This window comes from Spizellomyces punctatus, assembly GCF_000182565.1.
Source record: "Spizellomyces punctatus DAOM BR117 chromosome Unknown supercont1.8, whole genome shotgun sequence".
Lineage (NCBI taxonomy): Eukaryota > Fungi > Chytridiomycota > Chytridiomycetes > Spizellomycetales > Spizellomycetaceae > Spizellomyces > Spizellomyces punctatus.
Window position 1 is genome coordinate 996,417 of NW_015971544.1, and position 9,021 is coordinate 1,005,437.

Here is a 9,021-nt window from a genome sequence, read left to right on the forward strand (position 1 = left end):
TCCTCAGTTGTGGATGTATGCTTAGGGCGCCAACTTCCTGCCGCTGGTTTCCAGACGGGACAACAAAAAATGCAATTTTATATGTGTGGGAATGTGGCAACTTGGAGGGGGAATTGAAGGGAAGCGACAAGGACCGGAGGTTAAAGTAACAATAAACGACGACGACGACGACGACGACGACGACGGGGACAACGGACAAGGAGAGGAACACGGCAGAGGACATCCAAGGGGCCCAGCAGCATCATCTGCAGTATTTGATTTATTTCGAAGGCGTAGGGCCACATCTTTTGGTCTCCCACCAGTTGTATAACGCGCGCAAGTTGCCCTCGTGCACTTGGCTTGCTGGCCTGGTCAGATATCTGGGTCTTTCCTGTTCGGCGTGGCTTTTTTTCGGTGCACCATTTTCGCTTCTGCTAGCTGGTCTCGCAGATCACCCAAAATCAACCGTTCTCCCCTAGTTGAAGTTTAGTGGACTTGGGTTCACATGTAAGTTCTTTATTTCTTTGTCGCGGCCAATTACCCTGGGTGGCATTTCGGCAGCAAAGAAAATGCAGAGTTTTGCGCTAGATCTCACATTCGGTTGTGTTTTTTCCCCGCTTTTTATTTGTTGACAGTCTCTAGCTACTACCCATATCCTAAATTCCTATCAGACACCTTTCTCGACCCTACCAACTTCCTTCATACATGCCAGCACTTCCAAGTCGAGGACCGCACATTTCAATCCTGTAGCCACCTTCCATTAACCATCCCCTTTACGTCTCCGCCTCCACAACTTAGTGCGCACACTAACGGCGACGGCTACATCCTTGAAAATCTCCGAGTAAGCCTCATAGAATCCCTCCCCGTGCTGCGCAATATCGTCTCGAACTCTGCCTTTCCGCGTACTAGTCGCCCTCATAGTGTAAGCCGCTGTCACACCCTCTTACCAAGTTTAGAGTTGGTCTCAACGACGAGGTACGTCGTAATCTGTATACCGAAAGCTGCCAACCGACCGCATCTTGAACAGCTGTCTTTTTGGTTCTTTCAAGACGATTGTTCCATAGTATTGTATATATCCATCCAAGGAAAACTACTGTGCAATCTCTAATACCGGAGCGGGACTCCCAGTAATCCTCATCGATAATATTAGTTCTGCATTTCAAAAGTATCCACCTCATCAAACTCCCTTCAAACAAACCCGAAAAAAAGCACAGTACATCATGGTCGCCGCACCTGTTCCATTACCAAACGGAGAATCACCCGCTCGATCAAATTCGCGAAGCGGTTCTGGCAGTGCGTCGTCCCCATCGTCACCACGAGCGTCAGGAACGCCACCGCCTCTACCACATGAAAAGCCTGCTCCGATTGCAACCGGACGATCGGGGAGAAAACAGCATTCGCTGTTTGGGCCATACAAATTGGGCAGAACTTTGGGGGAAGGAGAGTTTGGGAAGGTTAAGCTGGCTGTACATTTGGAAACGAAAAAAGAGGTAAGATTTGCGTGTAAGATCGATAATACCACTATGAGAGGATGAGGTTCTGATTGATTTTGATTGACCTGTAGGTGGCAATAAAATTGATAAAAAAGGAGAATATAGAGCAGCCCACCCGCCGTGCTAAGCTCATGAGAGAAATCTCGATATTGCAGGTAGATAGGACTCATTCCGTTGATAATTATCATGCAATAAGGAGACGATCCGTATCTGATATGCTTTTTGCAGGCTGTCGACCACGCTTATATCGTCAAAGTGTATGAAGTAATTGAAACCAGAGACTACATTGGAATGATTATGGAGTATGCTTCGGGTGGCGAATTATTTGAGCATATTTTGGCCCATCGATATCTAAAGGAGAGGGATGCTTGCCGGTTTTTTGCGCAGTTAATCGCAGGTGTGTGCAGCACGATTCGTTAACAGCAGTGTGATACGCTTTGTTTAATCTGCTGTGAACAGGTGTAAGCTACCTCCATGGCCAAAAGATTGTTCATCGAGACCTCAAACTGGAAAATCTCCTTTTGGACGGCCGACGAAATGTTATTATAACCGACTTTGGATTTGCCAATCGATCATCGGTAGATCCAGATCAGCTGCTTTTGACCTCCTGTGGGAGTCCATGTTATGCCGCACCAGAGTTGGTGATCAGCGATGTATGTGACCACTTCGGTTGTCATACATTGGGTAACCTACCGCTGACTTGATGTGCTGTATAGGGCTATGTTGGTGAGGCGGCAGATATATGGAGCTGTGGAGTCATCTTGGTAATTTTCATGCTTTCCTGCTCTGCCTCCGAGCGCCCAATTTGATTTATTTTGCCAACAGTATGCGATGTTGTGCGGATATCTTCCGTTTGATGACGATCCAAATAACCCCGACGGCGATAACATCAACCTCTTGTACAAATATATCCTTGAAACTGAACTCGATTTCCCAGACTACGTCGGTGAAGATGCACGAGATCTGTTAAAGCGGATGCTCGTTCCAGATCCACGATTCAGAGCTAATATGCGGGATGTCATGCAACATAGGTGGTTACAACCCTTTGCTTACTTTTATCAAGAGGAGCAGAGGCGGCTGGAGGGAGCAGATGTCGTGCCGTCTTCCGTTGAAACTGTGAAGAAAGTCCCTGAGAAAGAGGGTACGGAATCGCCGGATGGAAGTCTTGCAGCGACGTATTCTACACCCCCGGCAACACCTCCGGCAAGATTGTCAATGTCCGCGGACCAGCCGATCGATCACATGCTTGGTGTTGAGCAAGAGGACGCGGCTGTCCCTGATGAGGAGGATGGTACACCCATGGAGGTGGACACTGAAATTGTGGATAGCATGAGTGGTGAGGAAGTCGCAGGTCATGGCACCGTCAAGTTGGCCAAATCAAGCAGTGCGATGAGTGGAGTGGAAGTATTAGTCCTTGGCGGAACTGGCGAGGAAATTGGCGAATCGATCCCTTCTGCGGACGAGAATCAAGAGGTGACCATTCTTGGTGTGGAAGAGACTGTTGCCGTGATACCACCTGTGGATGGTGTAGATGTTGTTGAAGACAAGGCAGAAAACCCCAACGTCACACTGGATGGGCGGGACGGCGGTCTTTCTCGAGTATCGGATTCGAAAGATAGTACATACGGAAGTCAGGTCGAAGAAGTGGTCGTGATAGAGGACACTACTACTCAAGATGAAATAGACAAGGCCCTTCCTGACCTTCCTGCCGCGATGGAAGACGATACTCAGATGTATGTCGTTCCGACCTCTGTTGCCGAATCTGCGGAATCTGTAGCTGTGATTGACTCGCCAATGACCATGAGCGAAAGTGAGGGAACCTTGACTCAGAAAAGATCACAGATCTTGGAAAGATCCGATGTGCGCTCGGTGGCTTTTGAAGAGGAAAGGGGTGGACTTTTGATGGAGGAAATAGGTCCAAAGCAAGAGAAAAAGGTGGAATATGGTCGGAAGAGGTGCGTTTTACGACTTGTTGGCCTGCGCTTTGGCGCTTAAAAGTATTGCTTGCTGATAATGTGTTGCGTTTAAATCTAGTTTGGATGTTCGTCGAACTGAATCTGCTGCCAGTCGAAAATCATTTTTCGGGTGGTTAAAGAAGAGTGGGCATTGTGAGTATCATTGTAGGGCAATCTGATGGCATTCTCGTACCTTACATTGGTGTTACAACAGACCCACCCCCCATGCCTGAGCCACGTCCCGTCAAACTGGATACCATGCGCCGCCCACATTCTTCGGTAGACCACAGCCCTTCCACCGAAAGTGCTCCACGCTCTTCAGTCCACGCACCTTCCGTCATGTCCATTGCTTCTGAGTGGACTGTCGGGTCGAACTCTAGTTCATGGACACCATCCCACAGTACAATAACATTGCCATCGGGTGTGCCAAAGGTGCCCCATCTGCGGTATCACTCAGGTCCCATTGATCAGAGGGCATTGAGTTCGAAGCCACCCAGTCTGGTTATTGCTGAAGTCGGGAGAGTGCTGGAGGGACTGGGCATGGAGGTATGGACAGTGGATGACTTTAAGGTCAAGGTAACCAAGAAGGCAGCTGTCGCTCCGCAACGATCAAAGTCGAGGCGAGGAGATGACCGGCGGGGATCGAATACCACTGGGTCGATGCAAGGTCCACCCGTGTCGTTCTATTCTGCTGTCCCGAGCGCCTCGCATCATTTGCAAAGCCGCGGTTCGGTTTCATCGGGGGCGAGTCTGGCGGGTGGTGATCGATCGTTAGTTGGCAATGGAAATGAATTGGTTGCCAACATGCAAGATGCAGAAGAAACCGCCACGCGGAAGCATGGTCCAGGAAAACTTGCTCAGGTTCTCGCATCTTTCCCTGTCCATCTTGTGAAAAAGCTACGTTACATGGCTCGTTATGGACCTGGTTATAACAAGGGTTTCGGACGACATGAAGCAGCCATGGCAGCCAGCCATCCACCCACATTACCCTACCTCCATCTCCCCTACGCAGCCAGCCGCGATACGATATCCACTCACCATTCAACAACATCAACCACCACTGTTAACAGCAAGGAAATCCGATTCACTGTTGAAGTCCAAAAGATCAAGAACCTTCCTGGACTTTTTGTGGTCGAATTCAAACGGATAAAGGGGGACGTATGGGAATTTAAACGGCTGTATCAAGAGATTATTGTGGGATTGGAAGGCATTGTTGGCGTAGCGAGACAATAGTTGTGGTTAGCTATACAGGAGCCACGGCGTATTACCTAGTTGTGTTTTTTTTTACTCTATTTTCTTTTTCTTGTGTGATTTTGTAGAGAGCTTGAGTTTAGATCTCTGGTGTTTCGAAACCTTTTTGCTTCTTTTTTTTTGTTTGTGGAGAGAGAGGTTGGAAGGCATGTCGAATATGGACTTTTGTGATTACCGTCTGTTTTACGTGTTTGTTCAATCTGTTTCTTTTGCCATCAGTGTAATTTTAGCATGGTTTGACTGCGAGGGATTGGAGATTTGATGCCACGCAAGATACATTAATGATCAAAGGCTGCTGTTGGTAACGGGGTTTATCCCAATATTCACAAATGACGTGTGTGCCTTTTTATCTCCTACAACTCCTTTGCACACGCACTTGTAACTATCTCCAGAGCACGAGATACTGAGCTCGCACATGGACGCCATGAAATAGGTGACACTCTCACGACTTTACCACTCGACACTCACGTAACATTCACGAGCTCATTGCACGCACCGAAAGTCTATAATGGTCAAGATCCCACCCGGAATATCGGGTTTTTTATACCTCCTCAGGCCGCTTTTCGATCGGACTGTGGTTTTTGAAAACACCGCAGAGTGTGCCATTTGGCGCAACCTTACTCTTGCCAATTGAGTGTCTTGAGAGCGTGCACTCTTTGATATCGCTATGCAGATACTAGAGCGGTTGCGTACATTGGAATACCTAGACAGTACCCAAGGGTTAGGCTGTAAAAACATCTAGTATTCATCGCGACGTCTAGTGTGGCATATCCCAAAAACATTTGGTAATGCTAGAGTTTTGCCACATGATTGACGAATACTAACAAAAAATACTTGTGCTGGTAAACTTGGCGGTATTGCAAATTCCATTATCCCGACGTCGACATCCGTGTGCAACAACCACAAAAAAACCACTATTTCGTATTTCAAACCTTCATCTTTGTGTCAAAATAAGGCTTTACGCACGTGCATATAAACCATTATGGATATACGCACGTGCAGTCTTTAACTCGTGTGCGCAGAACGTGCGCAGAGGGATGGCAAAAAAGTCTCTTTTTTTGGCAGAGTTTTTTCCGTGTGTGTGGGGATTTTTGAAGTGTGGCATACGACTGCCCTCATTGTGTTTTCTTGTTTGAATTCCATTGGGACATGCAAAAAAGTAATAGTCAAAAAGGTGTTCGATTTCGTCACTTTTATAGTAGGATTCTACACGTGTTGATGGGATTATCCTGGGCGGTTTTTTTTCCGTAAGTTCTTTTTTTGAGCACAGTGTGGAATGTCAAAGAGGAAAAGAACATCCCCACGTTTTCTTAAAGATTCAAAACTTTCATTTACTTGTAGCATTATAAAAGAAAGTGGGGATTGGGGGCTCCCTTCTTTGTGTGTGTGATCCTTACGAACGCACAGGCACTGTTTTCTTTTTGTCCCTCATAGATTTCGTTTCTTGTCTTGCTGTGACTCTACAGTCGGCAAGTCAAACGAATAAACAACCGCAATCATGGTCAAGGTTACGGAACTATTGACCTTGGCGCTCTTGTCTGTGGCCACTGTGGGTGCCATTAACCCAGCGAGCGTGCCTGAGCAGTCGCAGCATGCACGGTATCGAGCAGCTCCCCGGGGATCCTTATTGTCTGTTGTCGTAAGTTGTCATTAGCGTGTTGTAATAGTCATTAGTTTACAAATGGCTCACATGCGTAACGCTCTAGCCCGTTGATGGTGCAGAGTTCCTGGCAGGCCAGCATTATGACATTTCCATTGAGTTGCACGCCGTGGACACCCAGACACCGCCCCCGTTCACTGCACTCCAGGCTACCATCAACGGCCAGCCTTTTGAAAACTTTTTTAGCAAGTCCTATTCACCGGTCGAGACATGGAATTACACGTACTTTGTCGACAGTGCTGCGCGCGATTCCCACAAACAGACTCTTGTCGGTGTGAGCCGGATTGCACTTCGCAGTGTCAAGATTGACAAGGCCGGGGAATACAAGGTGTCTGTTCAAGTAGATGGTGGAAAGGAGAAAGTCGAGGCTGTTTGGAAGGTTCGAAGCTTTGGTGCAAAGAGGTGGGTCAAGAACTTGGTGTTGTTTATTGGTGATGGTATGGCGGTAAGTATGGAATCGTATAAATTCTCGGTTTATTTGTGAGGAGGCATCTAAGAATTTGTTTCTTTGTAGCCGACCATGATTTCAGCTGCTCGTTACATTTCCAAGCAGACCACTTTTGGCAAAGTAAGCAACAATAATGTTAATAACAAAAAAAATGCCAAAAACTCACCGTTGATTCTACAAAAAAACAGTTTGGCACAAACTTTCTCAACATGGAACTCCTCGGTGCCATTGGCAAGATTGCGACAAACGGTCTCGACTCTATCATTACTGATTCCGCCAACTCTGCTCATGCGTACAACACTGGACACAAGTCTTCCCTCAATGCTCTTGGAGTCTACCCAGATACCTCTGGGCCATCTTTGGACGACCCCAAGGTGGAGACCTTGGCTGAGATTCTGAGGCGGACTCGACCTGACATGTGTATCGGTATCGTCACGACGGCCGAGGTTCAAGATGCTACGCCTGCTGCAGTTTTCAGTCATACCAGGTTGAGGGGTGACAAGGCCATTATTACCGATCAGGTAGGACAGATGATTGCTTTTTGAGAAAGTGTTGGACAATCTGGGTTTCTGATGCAAGGTATAATTCAAGATGATCAACCCCTTCAACTTCCAAAACATCACCTGGGATCCCAAACCCGTTAAAGCTGATGTCTACATGGGCGGTGGGTATTCTAGTGCTCTTAATCCATCTTTTTCATTCACTTATCTGTATCTCCGCAGGTGGTGGAAAATACTTTTGCAACACCAACAGCACGGACCCGGCCCAAAAGTCACTTTGCTCATCCCTCAAAAACCAAGACTATTACGAAAACTACCGCAAGAACGGATACACCGTCGTAAAGTCCCAGCAAGAGTTGGATGCTTACAACGGCAACGGACCCATTGTTGGAATCTTTGCGCTGAACAACTTGGATACCTGGATTGAGAGGTGTGTTTTCATCGTGTTCTTACGAATCTGAGTGGGTGCAGTCAGGATGCTCATATCATATGGAAAAGGACTTTGTGGAAGGACAATCTCAAAATCATAAAGTCCCACCCGGACGGAAACGGACAGTCTGCGACTGAACAGCCCGGTCTGCAAGCCATGACGCTCAAAGCGGTATGTTACAATGGAACTTTGAGCCTTATATACGTGATACTGATTGAACAGTTTTTTATAGATTGAAGTCATGGACCGCCGGTGCAAGGACGGTTGGTTCCTCATGTCTGAAGGAGCGTCCATTGACAAGTCGATGCATCCGATGGACTTTGACCGTGGTCTCGCTGATGTGAGTACCACAAGTCCATTCCAATTCCATTGAAATACAGATATCTCATGTCTCTCGATCAATTTACAGCTCTTGGAACTCGACCGCACTATCAAAGCCGTCAAGGAATACGATGCCGCACACTACCAGGGTCAAACCGCCATCATTGTCACCGCGGACCACTCGCAAGCGTTTGACGTCTACGGCAGCGTAGATACCCAATACTTTAACCAACTCCCCTCGAACGACGACCTCAAAATCGGCTCCAACGCCACCGAAGTGCAAAAGAGCCTTCAAATACAAAAGCGCTTTGCCATTGGCGGTGCATGGGAAACGGGCTGGCCCACCCTCATTACAGATCCGACAACGGATGTACCGACTCTAGAAACAATTGAAGCACCCCGGTACAAGCTCGCAGCAGGCAAAGTGGATGCAGTCCCTCACCACGAAGACTTTCAAATCCGAAAGAAACCCTCCCCAAACACGACACCTCTCACCCGCGAACCGGCTATTGTTGACAAGGGCCTCAGCGCGATTTTCGGAAAAGATGTTGGAGTGCCTAACCCTGCCGATGATAACCTAGATGGCCACGGCTCCATCTCTGTATCGCCCAACTTGAATCCAGAGGAAATTGTCAGTCAGCACTCACTTCAAGCTGTCGATTTGTACTGTGCCGGACCCGATCATGTTAAGATGAGGTGTTCGAGAGTGATGGACAATACAGAGTTGTTTTTCATTATGGCGGATGTAAGTGTTTTTGCCGCGGGTTTTTTTTTTTTTTTGTTTTGGTGCCCGCGGGCGCTAACACTTTTGTTTTTGATTATAGGCTCTTGGATTGGGTTCCGATAGCTCCAATTCGGAACTTCCCCCAGGTTCCGTCTCCTCATCAATGCACAGCGCCGTCCCCTCAGCGCTGTTGACAACCGTCCTCGTCGGTCTGGTTGCAATGTTATTCTAGTCTCTTGAGAAAAAAAAAACGTACATTT

General features: G+C 47.6%; 2 protein-coding genes across 3 annotated transcripts; both read left to right on the forward strand.

Moving 5' to 3' along the window:
- The first annotated feature begins 95 nt into the window (after nucleotides 1-95).
- On the forward strand, nucleotides 96-4,857 carry SPPG_05201 (CAMK/CAMKL/KIN4 protein kinase). The gene is made up of 10 exons (XM_016753425.1): nucleotides 96-486; nucleotides 615-954; nucleotides 1,029-1,469; nucleotides 1,544-1,627; nucleotides 1,701-1,869; nucleotides 1,932-2,125; nucleotides 2,189-2,236; nucleotides 2,298-3,427; nucleotides 3,507-3,580; nucleotides 3,642-4,857. The coding sequence occupies exons 3-10, from the start codon at nucleotides 1,200-1,202 to the stop codon at nucleotides 4,658-4,660; spliced, it is 2,988 nt and encodes a 995-aa protein (XP_016607867.1). The 5' UTR covers nucleotides 96-486; nucleotides 615-954; nucleotides 1,029-1,199; the 3' UTR covers nucleotides 4,661-4,857.
- Nucleotides 4,858-5,720: 863 nt separating this feature from the next.
- SPPG_05202 lies at nucleotides 5,721-9,021 on the forward strand. Of its 2 annotated transcripts, XM_016753426.1 has the most exons (11): nucleotides 5,721-5,925; nucleotides 6,020-6,317; nucleotides 6,385-6,783; nucleotides 6,853-6,906; nucleotides 6,975-7,307; nucleotides 7,378-7,450; nucleotides 7,509-7,716; nucleotides 7,785-7,887; nucleotides 7,949-8,056; nucleotides 8,126-8,782; nucleotides 8,862-9,021. In XM_016753426.1, the coding sequence occupies exons 2-11, from the start codon at nucleotides 6,177-6,179 to the stop codon at nucleotides 8,991-8,993; spliced, it is 2,208 nt and encodes a 735-aa protein (XP_016607868.1). In that variant the 5' UTR covers nucleotides 5,721-5,925; nucleotides 6,020-6,176; the 3' UTR covers nucleotides 8,994-9,021. The 2 variants fall into 2 exon arrangements, with proteins under 2 accessions (XP_016607868.1, XP_016607869.1); XM_016753427.1 differs by having other exon boundaries at nucleotides 5,721-6,317.

Excerpts from the sequence above, each read along its gene's own strand:
- SPPG_05202 (XM_016753427.1), top strand. The coding sequence starts at position 6,177 with ATGGTCAAGGTTACGGAACTATTGACCTTGGCGCTCTTGTCTGTGGCC. Across the intron at positions 6,318-6,384 it reads GATCCTTATTGTCTGTTGTC|CCCGTTGATGGTGCAGAGTT; the intron begins GTAAGTTGTCAT and ends GTAACGCTCTAG. Across the intron at positions 6,784-6,852 it reads TTATTGGTGATGGTATGGCG|CCGACCATGATTTCAGCTGC; the intron begins GTAAGTATGGAA and ends GTTTCTTTGTAG.
- SPPG_05201 (XM_016753425.1), top strand. The coding sequence starts at position 1,200 with ATGGTCGCCGCACCTGTTCCATTACCAAACGGAGAATCACCCGCTCGA. Across the intron at positions 2,126-2,188 it reads CAGAGTTGGTGATCAGCGAT|GGCTATGTTGGTGAGGCGGC; the intron begins GTATGTGACCAC and ends TGTGCTGTATAG. Across the intron at positions 3,581-3,641 it reads GTTAAAGAAGAGTGGGCATT|ACCCACCCCCCATGCCTGAG; the intron begins GTGAGTATCATT and ends GTGTTACAACAG.